We start from the raw sequence: 12578 nt of genomic DNA on the forward strand, positions 1-12578 counted from the left end.
ATGTAAAGGAAATCACATTTAAAATAAACTGCCTCTGACCCAAAATAAACATGGCTCTTTATTTTCATTAGCTCCATGATAAAGACTGGTATCAGGTTTGCCAAAGAAACTAAAACATCCATTCAGTACTTTGTTCTACAGTCTGCCTTTTCTTTTTTGCAGAATTTAGCTGGCACAGGTAGATTTCTGCTTGAACCTATCAGGAAGGTAAAACATGGAGTCTTCAATACTAGTGCCTCCCAGGTATGCCATGTCTTAACATCTGACTGCCTAATATTTTTTTGCTCTAGACTCAAAAACCTTATAAAGTAAAGATTCCAATGATACACGAATTCTGCTCCTAAAAACAAATACGATGAGATGTGTATGCAGTTCAAATATAGCAACCTGAACATTAGGACACACTTAAATATTTTGATAACTACAAAAACAGCAAAATCAAAAAGCCAGTACTTTAATTAACATTTATATTCTAAAAGAGGAAAGGAATATATAGTTCAGAAATGTTCAAAGGCCCAGACAAAAAAGACATTCAAGATGCTAGATTTAATGAAAAATTATCACAAACCTGACAAATTACACACCTCTAAAAATGTGTCCTCTTCAACGTTAGTGAGCACACAGCAGAGAGGTAACACGTTAATCTGATTTGGGTTTATGCATTACGTATTTAATCACTAAACATTAAGTTATATTTCTTACCAAGAAAATAAAAAAGACAAAGAATACATTTTCTGTGATCTTATGACACAAACACCACTGTTTAGTATATGATTTAATATTAAACTATTACACTGACATACCTTGTTCCATTTCCCCAGATAGAAATATAACTTTAAGATGGCTTAGAAGTGATCATTCGGGTTATTCTAAAAAATTTTAGTCATGAAATTAGCAAAATATGCCTTCTATTAATTCCTAAAGCAAAGATTTCAACTATAAAAAGGCTATTTCCTACCTTGCAAGCACATGATCTCATTCTACATGCAGCTTCCTTTCTAAAGGGTTTTAAGAAAAAAAAAAAAAACACCATTTCATAGACTAAATTATGGAAGTTTGTTCAAAGAATTACTTTGCAGGGCTGTTATGATAAATTCATTTTATTACATAATTTTTAGTAATCATGCTCCATCAACAAGGTCAACAAAAACTTGTAAATATTCTGCTACATAACACACTATACATGTGTATTTTTTAGTGCGGTAACAAACTAATTCCTGTTTCCTTTTTTCATATAATTTTGCAAAAGGGGGAATAAATAAAGATATAAACACACAAGAACTTCTTAAGCAGGTAAGATTAACAGAGGTTAAAATCATATTGATTGATAAGCCAAAGACCTGACCCTGTAACACCAAACTCAACAGTAGCTCTTGGTCAGCAAAGTGTGGTGAAGGGTGCATGGAAGTGACACCTTGTGGTCTCCTTAGTGGTCTATTTGAGGGGGTACATTTTTTTTTCTAAACTGTATTATTCCTAATAAAGTTACTCAAAATTTAAAACATTCTGATCAAAATGGGTCTGTACATGCCTTTCAAACCCCTGTTGGTCATAGTCAGGAGGGAACTGCTCACTGCACATTGGGCACACCTTCCAGTGACTTTCAACATGCTCTTCAAATTTGCTCTGATCATAGTTGGGAGGAAACATTAATTCACAAAGTGGACATTTCTTCTGAACATCAAAGCTTGAGGAAATAAAAATGAAAGAAATTACATATTTCTAATAAATAGATTTCTAACAGCAGTAATCTTCAGATATAGCAAGGTTACATTTATCTAGTCAAGCCGATATTCATACTAACAACTTACCTGGAAAGTCTTCAGTTACTCCAGATATCTCTCTCTGCTTCTAAAAACTTGCTACTGACAACTGTGTAAACCATTTATAAAGCCTCTAAATTTTAGTTCTACAATTTAGACTGACAAAAGCCTTTTTTCATTAGAATCCAAAAAAATACAATCACATTATGAAATGAGGCTTTAGTGACAAGAAGTCTTCAATTTTTAACAGAATATACCTTTTGTAAAACTGTAAAGATTAATACAACTTGTGATTTCCCAACAGTTTTCATTCAGTTTAACAACTAAAGGTGTTTATAGCCCTGGTCCTCAAAGGCATGCACGCATCAGAACCACGTGGCCGTGCTGGAACACACAATGCTGGGCCCACAACTAGAGTTTTGGGTTCAGAAGGTCTGAGGGACGGCGATGGATCAGACACATTTCTAACAGATTTGCAGGGGCCATACATACATTGTGAACTACTGGTAATTCAACTTCTACACAGGAAAGAGGAAAATTACCTGGGATCAAAGCAAAAGCCTGTTCCATGCCCATGTAAATGCTGACTTGGGGGATCAGGAGCAGTGGGCACATTCTCCTCTTCCTAGGCAAAAAATAATTTTGCAACTTTTGAGAAAAGTGAAACCAAACAGAAGTTCAATTAATTCAATCTAACACCATATAAAAGAAAATTACACCTTCAAAAACTTACTTCTTTTATCATTAAATTAGATTTCCATGTTAAGTTATGTTTGAAAGTAATTTCTTTTTACAGAGTATTTCACTATGAAATAAGTCTTACCTTGAAATAAAAAACATTACTCAGTGGAAGGGATGAGTATACTACACCTGCGTTTGTGAATGAAGTAGAAATCAGTAGACTTTCTGACCTATATGTAGGTAACCTTATTGACTTTTTAATCATTCCATACAGAGTGACTATTTTCATTAAAATCTTAAGAATGCATAATTTTTTTCTATTATTTAATAACTATTAGTCTATAGAACAGGCAGGATCTTCTTTGACAATATATATCCACTGCACTATATGTAGAAATTATAAAGGAAAAGTATTAAAATATAAGTTTGCATGTGTGTATGTTTTTCAGCAAATACACGAGCAAATCCAACTGGAAAACCATGTTAAAGCAATGATGCATCAAACTACAGGCCTCAAAAACCCTGTTTTAAAAAAAGTAAACATTCAAATTTAAATATCTAAAAATATAAATATTAACAAAAATAAATATTAACAGGTTATCAAGGAAGACTCCTAAACCCTGTAAATCTGAGTTTGAACTGGAGAGAAAAGATTGTTTTGGATTTCCTTGCCTGTAATCCCTGGTGGTCATTTTTCAGAGATCTGCACAATGCTGCATCAGCAGCCAAACACAAACTGTCACTTCATATCAAAAGCAACCACATCATCTCAAGTGCCCATCTGTCTTCTTCAGAGCAGCTCTGCTAGGTGCTCTCATGTCATAAACAGCACACAAACAGGTAGGGCAGGCACTGATTACAGCAGGCACTACCAGAACTGCTAAGTAGCAGTAACGGGCTAAGTCAAGTCTATCATGGGAAGAGGTACCAGAAGAAAGTATGTGGTGGGAAATTAGAAGTGAACAAACAAAAGATAAACCAAGTTACCGTTTTTTGGGGGGTGGGGTGGGAGAGGGGTATGAGGGAGGGTAGGGTAACTTGGCTATTATTCTGACAATTATCCCCTCCTGAAAGGTCAACAAAAGGGGTGGGAGGCCTTTTTTCCCCATGTGCATCACATGAGAAAACACTTTTGTTTATAAATGATTCCTTTAGGATATAACTGGGCAAAAACAGGATCAATAACCTAATGGAGGATTGAGAAACTGGAGAATACAGGACAAGTACTTAATATATTTCAAAAATTAAAAGTCTAAGTAAAATCCAGACAGCTTTTAAATCTGTAGGTACAAAGAGGGAAGATAACAATAGTTGAATCTGCTAAGCTTAATATGTATGACAGGCAAATTGTGATGCTGTGTCAAATCAGGTGCCGGATTAGGCCTTCCAGCAACAGTATGTGTGAAACATGAATCTGCTTAAACAACTACAAATAAAATAGACAAAATTTTCTCATTTATCTTTTAAAATTTTTTAAATTTTTAAATGCTATTTAAGAAAGTGGGAGCAGATAAAAGGAAAGGTTTTCATATAGTCTACTTTTCAAAATTCCTGATGATAGATATTTATAGTAAAATACAACTGTTTAGGGGCCAAAAATACAGTGGAACCAAAAATCTGACAACCACTTTCCCCAGTTTTTTTGTAACAGCTAAGAGCTTACACCAATTTACTGCTCCCATGAATCAGCTAACAACAGTGTTTGTTACTATAAAGCTAAGGAGCTGGACTCAGACTAACCTTATGTCAACCCTGCTTAGAAAATATCTGAAGGAGGAAGACGAAAAGCAATTTATGCTTTCTAAGCCATATATAATTCAGTCATGACAAACCTACCAGTATTTTCTACCATTATTATTACCTAATAAAAGGAAAGAGGGACTCAAGAGTAGAATTCTAGATGTAATAATGAGACCTAAATCCTCATGAAATAAGAAATAGCCTCCTCAGTGAATAGTTCAAAACCAGGAAGTATGTAATAAATTCTTTGAGTCTCCAATTTATATAATAAAGTCTCTGGTGATCTCGACAGGCAAAATGACCGAATTTCCCCTCACAAATATGGTTGTTCTGATTAACTCATCAAGCGTATTTAGTTCATTGGTTTCCAAAATCATACTAGATTAAATATAACAAATCAGACTGGGAAGTGAGGCCATTAAGGCAGGCTACTAATGGCTACTAGTAAAGAGAAAAACAGACAAGAACCTAAGACATCCGACAGTATTTCAGCACTGAATCATAAAGCTTTACTACACACCTTAAAAGAATGTGAGGACATCATTCAGTTGAACTTACTGCTATAGAACCATGTAGTTTAAAATGGTTAAGATGGTAAATTTTATGTGTATTCCACCACAATAAAAAATGCAGTCGTGATCAAACTAGCAATACCACTCAGGAGCTAATCCCTGAGTTACACCATTTGAATCATTAGGATTCAATCAGCAAGTCCCAAACTGTACTGTGATTCCACCTTTGCCAGGAATTATTCAAAATATTTAGCTATCAAGGAGTTAGTAATGAGTATCAGTGAAGAAAGCTCCACCACTTAATAAAACTTCTACTAAGTTGATAATTATTACTTTAGTTCAAGAGCATCCTTTAAGACACTTATTTGCTGGATGGGAGGGTATAGTTCAGTGGTCAGGGTACATCTTGAGCATGCATGAGGTCCTGGATTCAATCCCGGTACCTCCATCAAAATAACTAAATAAATAAACCTAATTACCACCACCACCCCCCCAAAAAAACCCAAAAAACAAAACCTCCAAAAAACCCACCATCAAAATAAATGAAATACTTTAAAATAAGAAAGATACTTGCTAATGCCAAAATCAACACATAAAACAGAGTACCAATGACTGATTAAAACTAAAGAATTAATGTTTTTTAAAAAAACTTTATCCTTCATAACTTTGTATTATTAGGTAATATTAGTCAACATTCCTCTTTTTATGAGATGTTATTGTTTAAGCTCTGCCAAACATCCTTTTCTAGTAAATATGTCAATGAAGGAATATCAACATCACTGAATTATAACTATATAATTTAATGGTATTTAAAATATCAGTAAGCAAATAATTTTGTAAGATCTCTATTACTTTTCAAATGTTACTTTTCTCCATATTTAAAAATTAACTCAAAACAGACCAAAGACCTAAATGTAAAAGCTAGAACTACCTTAGATTAGGCAATGGTTTCTGATACAACAACCAAAGCAAAAAATAAAGAGGTAAATTTAACTTCATCAAAATTTGAAACTTTTGTGCTGCAAAGCAAACTACAAAAAGTGAAGAGATACCTCACAGATGGGAGAAAATATCTGCAAATCATTTACCTGATAAGGGACAAATAACTCTATTTTAAAGTGGCCAAAGGACTTGAATAGACATTTTCCACAAAGACAATATACAAATGACCAAGCAGCACATTAAAGATGCTCAGCATTATTAGCCATCAGGGAAATGCAAATCAGATCATGATGGTAGGCCACTTCACATCTGCTAGGATGGGCTTTAATCGAAACAACAGTCAAATCTGGGCAAAGATGTGGAGAAACTGGAACTCTTACCCTCATACTCTGCCTATGGAAAAGTAATCAGGTGGTTCTTCAAAAGGATAAACACAGTTACTATATGACCCAGCAATTCAGCTCCCAGGTATATAACCAAAAGAACTGAAACAGATATTCAAACAACTTGTACCCAAGTTCACAGCAGCACTGTTCACAACAGCCAAAAGGGGGAAGCAACCTATCAATCAACGGGTGGATGGACAAACACAGTGTGGTAGATCTACACAACAGATTATTCAGCATTAAGAAGGAATGAAGTACATTCTTCACGCTAAACATGTATGTATGCTAAACATGAATGGACCTTGAAAACACTGTGCTAAACAAGAAAAGCCCATCACAAAAGACCTCATACTCTGTGATCTGATTTCTATAAATGACCAGAATAAACAACTCCAGAGACCTAAAGTAAACCTTCCCTGGGGCTGGGGGCCAGCATGGGGGAGATGACTGCTAAAGGGTACAGGCTTTCTGTTTGTGGTGAGGAAAATGTTCTAAAATTGAATTTGGTGACAGCTGCACAATTCTGTGAATATACTAAAACCCACTGAATTATATACCTTAAATGGTGAATTGTACAGTATGTTAATTGTATCTCAAAGCTATTACCAAAAATTATTTTTCTAAGATGATCTGAATATTACATAGTTTAGTAAGCAGAAAATACTTAAAGTATTTCTTTAGCTAAAATCATTAATCACAAATATTTAAACAGCCCCTAGTATATATAAAAGACACTGGACTACATGGTACATGGTAGAAAAGGTAAAATTCAGCATTAAGAGACGCTAACCAGAGATACAGAATCAGCTGGAAGTAAGTGTGTATAAAAAAATTAAAATAGAACAGTATAGAATTCATGTAATCCTTTTGATGAAGTCTAATTTATCTACTTTTTCCTTTGTTTGCATATGCTTTTGGCATCATATCTAAGAAACCACTGCCTACTACCACACTTACCTCTACGTTTTCTTTTGAATTTCATACTTTAGCTCTTATATTTAGGTTTGATTTGAGTTAATTTTTGTATATGGTATGAGGTAAGAGTCCAATTTCATTCTTTTGTATATAGTCATCCAAATGTCCCAGCACCATTTGTTCAAATGAGTATTCTTTCCCCACTGAAATGTCTTGGCACTGACAAATGAATTGACTATATTTATATGCTACTTTTGTAAACAGGAAACATATTGGTTATATTCAAAGTAAAATTTTAAAAATAAGACAATACAAAAAATGGCAAAATTTTTAAAAGGCTAACATTCAATGTACCATAACAATGGGAAACAGGCCTTGATTCTTTCAAGCAATAATTCTCAATAATTTTGTTGTCAAACCCCCTGGAGAATCAGATCCTTCTGAGAATAAAAACTAAAAACTCATCAGGAAAAACACACACACACACACAAATTATCTGTCTTCAGTTTAGGGGATCATAGTAAAGGATGCATGTGGGAAGCTGCAAACTACACATTAACAGAACATGTGAGCCTGTCTTTCAGAGATAGAAGAAAAAGAGCAAAGCTAGTCCAAGTGGAAGGAAACACTATACAAAGGCGTAAAAACAACTGGAAAGTGGCTTGTCCAATCTGATTCCAAGGTTTGAGAAGTCGTCCAGTGGTCAACAGCCACATATATCCCATTTGTAATTGAGGTTTTTTAAGAATGAAATAAAAATGACTTTTTCTTTCAATTCATGTGTATTTTTTTTCAAATGGTTACTACACATTTATTAGGAAATTGTTAAGTATTTCTTTTGGCCTGTGTGGTGCTGTTAAAAAAAAAAAATTTACTGAGATGCTAAAGGGGCCATGAACTGAGAAAAGTTCGGGAACCTCTAGGTTAGTCATTTGATAGGTTGATACACTGTAGTTAAAAACCACAGCTTCCACAGCCAAACTGATGAGGATGTACCCTTACCAGTGCTGTATGAGTTGAAGCAAGCCAGTTAATCTGTCTCTCAGCTTCCCGCATTACAGAGGTAGTAACAAACAGTTTCTACCTCATAGGACTGCTATGAAGAGTTAATATGGCTATATAGTTAAGCACTGGCTGGCAAATAAAACTACAGAAATGTTTGCTACCATCACTATCATCATAATTATGATGTTATTACAGTTACTGCAGCTATTATTATTAGGTAAAGGGGAGTGAGTCATACAAGGCCATTTTGATCTGATAGAAACCACAGTTTCTGGTGCAGAAGGGAGAAGACATGGCAGGTGTGTGACTGCAGGGGGCTGGAAGAGTAGGCTACTTCAACCCCGACTCAAAGGTGCTGGGTCCCGTGGCTGTTAAATACTTTCAGGGCAAAGAATCAGACAAAAGGAACAGATCAACTCAAGTCTGCTTTCTATTTTCTAACGTTTTAAAACTACTTACTAAGACCACTTCATTTGCAAGTGATTTTTGTTGTTGTAATGACAGGATTTTTTTTTTTAAAAAATACAGTCTGAATGTACATAAAAATTAGTTTCTGTCTAATGTGAAAAATCTTCAGACAGCAAAATACAATTACCAAAGGTGTGTGCCTATTAAAAGCCCTTTCATCTCATTACCAAATCTAAGCATGTCAGCAAATGAGCACAAGACTCTAACACTGCTTCTCATGGGTTTGCAGGAGGGCAAAGCACACAGATCAGAAAGAACATTCTGCTAATTAAACTGAAGCAGATGACTACGGAAGAGAAGGGCTTGTCACACGTAACATCTGTGCCAAGAATGATCAGATTAAATATGCAAAATGTGAAGCCAAGGTGTGAAAAAGCAGTAAGATGATATTCTAGACCTCAAATAGACTACAGAAGTTCTGACAGTTTTCCTAATTATTCCCAGTAATGGACATAGGAGGCCAAATGGCAGGAGGGAGAAATACATTTTTCCCCATTATGGGTGTTGAGCACTGGGGCTAAAATTATGCCTGTCTGAACACTGATCAGTTTCTGCAAAGGTTAATAGCAATTAAATGCAGCAAACTAGATTAAATGAGAAACAGGTCATGATACCACTGTACTTGCAAAGAGCACAATTTTAAAGTATTTCTTTAAAATTCATCTTCGTGCACAGGAAATCCAGAAAGAGCTGCTATGGGGAAAAGTATATACTAAATGGTGAAGAAATCTCTTAAATAAAATAAAAAGATCATGCCACACAAACTCATTCAATTCTCATCAATAATATGTTGCTGAGAAATCAAATACTAATGATGTCTATAAGACTATTTCTCTGAATAAGGAAACTATGGAACACAAGTTTTTCTTTTTCTAGCTAAAGATAATAGATAGAGTACACCTTATAATTTACAGTGGGATATAAACGCAAATATGAAAAGATGCACACCGAAGCATAACACTATCATTAACACTTTCCTTCTTCCAGCCTAGGACATCCTACAATCAAAAGAATATAAATTCTTTGTGATAATTTAGATTAAACTATCTGTGACTCTACCGTGTATTTGAAAGCTGCTAAGAGTAGATCTCAGAAGTTCTCAACACGAGAAAAAAAAAAAATTTGTAACTGTGTGATGATGGCTGTTAACCAGACTTGTTATGGTGATCATTTCACAATGTACACAAATATCAAATCATTATGCTGGATACTTGAAACTAATGCTATATGTCACTTATGTCTCCATTTTTGAAAAATTCTAAAGATTAAGTTAAAAACTACAATATTCTGAGGTCATTTTCCGAACTTCATCTTTTACTTTAGTATAAATCCTATAGTCTAAGTCTGAAGCATATTAATGGTTGATTTTTTAAATTTAAATACAGATTTTTCCAAAAATCAAGTAAGCAATCATGTGTACACACAAGCACACACACTCTCTCTTTCCCCACATATGTAACTCTCTACACAGGATAAAAAATAAAAAGGGACTAGCTCAGAAAACGGATATTCAATTTACTTTACTATCCTCAGGGTCTTCTAAACCATCAGGCCGACTAAGGTTTCGAGCAGGCTGGCTGCAGACAACGTTATCTCCCAGTCCCCAGGAGGGCACTCTCACAGGCGGCCTTTGGATTTCATCTGGGTAAAAAGCGCCATCTGCGCCATCTGGAATAAAAATTTTGGAAGAGCAGGGTGAAACTTGGCACTAAAATTAGAATCTGTGTATAACTATGATGAACAGAATATAAAGAACCATTTTAGTGCATCCAAAAAATGATGTTATTTTTATCCCAAATGATTCTTAAAAATAAGAACTATGTGTAATAAGCAAATACTCCTCATTCATGTGCATTGCTTCTAGATGAAGCCAGTTAAACATTAAAACTGCTTGTTATAAAACAAGATAGAGTTGACCATACCAACGGTTCTCTAATCCCACAAAGATACAAACAAAAAATTCCATATTCAACTAACCCCAAATCAAAGATATTTTAATAACCTCTTGTTTCCTGTGTCGCATAAGGATTACCATACTGCAGAACTGGTTGTGTATTTGGCACTGCAGGAACATGACCATTTTGCTCTGAGCTAGTGTTGCGATGCTGTGAGATCTGTTGAGGACTCTGGGTATTCTGACCTTCCATTTTCCTTTCTGCTTTATTTTCTATACTCCTTTTAAGTTCCTAAAATTAATAAAAACAAAGGTGAATAAGAAAAACAATCAAATACAGTAAGAACAGTATCAAACATTTAGCCAAAATATAACAATAAAATGATTTCCCTATTATGTTTAAAGTATACAGTAGGAAAGGCTGGTTCTCAACTTCTCATAAATGTCCCTTCCACATCTAACAAAAATCAGAAAGCAGGATAAAGCCCAATATATTTTCAAATTTAGTTGTGCCAAGAATACCCTTTTTATTGAGCTGAGGGGGAACTGTAAATCTCTTACAACTTAGCTATTAATAAAAATCGTAAGACAAAAAAAAAAAAAAAACTGATTGCTTTCCTAGTAAAGTCTATCAAATACTTAAGAAACTTAAAAAAAACACTAATCACATATGAATTTTCAAAAACTAGAGGAAAAAACACTTCCTCAGCTTACTTTAGAAGGCCAGTATTATCCTGATACCAAAACCAGTGACATCATAGGAAAACTGCAGACCATCATGAATACTGATGCAAAAGTCCTTAACTAAGAAATCAAATTCAATATTAAAAAAATAATACATCATGAGCAAGTGGTTTTATCTAAGAAAGCAAATTTAGTTTAATGTCCAAAAATTAATGTAATTCACCATGTTCAGACATGGGAACAATAATATGATCATTTCAAAAAATACAAGAAGAAACACTTTATAAAATCAACAGGCATTCATGATTCTAAAAAAAGCCATCTACAAAAACCTACAGTGAATCTTAATGGTGAAAAACTAAATGGTTCTACCTAAAATCAAATATTAAAGCAAGGATATTAGCTCTAATCAGCTATTCAACATTATACTGGAGATTCTCAACTGTTAAGATTTAAACAAGATTAAGGCAGACAGACTGGAAATGAAGAAGTAAACTCATCTTTATTCACAAAGGATATGATCATAGGTGTAGAAAATCCTAAGCAATCTACTAAAACTAGGACAATTAACTAATTTACCAAGGTTGCAGTATACAAGGTCAATATATAGAACCAATTGTATTTCTATATTTCAGCAACACAACTGAAAAATGTAAATTTTTAAAAATTATATTTATAATAGCATCAATAGATAAAATTAAATGCTTAGGAATAAATTTAGCAAAAGATGAACAAGGTCTGCAAACTAAAAATAAGAAACATCACTGAGAGAAATTAAAAAGAGCCTCAACAAATATGGACTGGAAAACTTATTTTTATCCTATTAAGTTCCCCAAAATTGATCTACACATTAAATGCAATCACAATCAAAATTCCAGCAGGCTTTTGTATAAGTTGACAAGCTCACTCTAAAATGTACATGGACATAGAAAGGTCCTAGAATAGCCCACTTTTTAAAAGTAGAACAAAGTTCAAGACTAATTTAGCACAGTCTGATCAAGACTTACAAAACTATAGTAATCAGCTGAACATAAATTTGGCATAAAAACGATCAGGGGCTGGCATAGGTATTTTAACATAAAGGGCCTGGTCGTAGGTATTTTCAGGTTTGTAGGACACACAGTCTGTCACAACTTCTCAAATCTGCCTCTGCTGTTACAGCCATAGATAAAACCTAAAAAATGAACGGGTGTGGCAATGCACTTTAATAAAGCCTTACCTACAAAAGTCAGGCCACAAGCCAAATCTGGATTGTAGGCCTTAGTCTGCCGACCCCTAATGTGAATCAGTAAAACAGAAAAAAGATTCCACAAATGCACACCCAACTTTTTGTCAATTAATTTTCAACAAAGATGCAGAAGTAATTCAATGGAGGAAAAACGTGGTCTTTCAAGCATGTGATGTTTAAAAACTGGTTATCTGCATACAAATAAAATTTGACTACAAATCATACTATACACAAAAATTAATTTTAAATAGATCATAAATCTAAATATAAGAGCCTGAACTATAAATCTACTGGAAGAAAAAAACAGGAGAAAAATCTTCGTAACCCTGTTAAGCAAAAATTTCTTTTGACACACAGAGC

General features: G+C 34.2%; 1 protein-coding gene across 3 annotated transcripts in view; it reads right to left on the bottom strand.

The window, feature by feature from the left end:
• Window positions 1-527: 527 nt before the first annotated feature.
• The window catches only part of TAX1BP1 (Tax1 binding protein 1), a 76442-nt gene continuing 64391 nt past the window's right edge, over window positions 528-12578 (bottom strand). For all 3 annotated transcript variants that reach the window (XM_010988023.3, XM_031455103.2, XM_031455102.2), the window contains 4 exons: window positions 10415-10598; window positions 9932-10080; window positions 2306-2388; window positions 528-1687 (listed from right to left, as the gene is read on the bottom strand). In XM_010988023.3, the coding sequence (XP_010986325.1) occupies window positions 1486-1687; window positions 2306-2388; window positions 9932-10080; window positions 10415-10598 (618 nt within the window). In that variant the 3' untranslated portion in view covers window positions 528-1485. The remainder of the gene's footprint in view (window positions 1688-2305; window positions 2389-9931; window positions 10081-10414; window positions 10599-12578) is intronic.

Source organism: Camelus dromedarius, chromosome 7, assembly GCF_036321535.1.
Source record: "Camelus dromedarius isolate mCamDro1 chromosome 7, mCamDro1.pat, whole genome shotgun sequence".
Taxonomy (NCBI): domain Eukaryota; kingdom Metazoa; phylum Chordata; class Mammalia; order Artiodactyla; family Camelidae; genus Camelus; species Camelus dromedarius.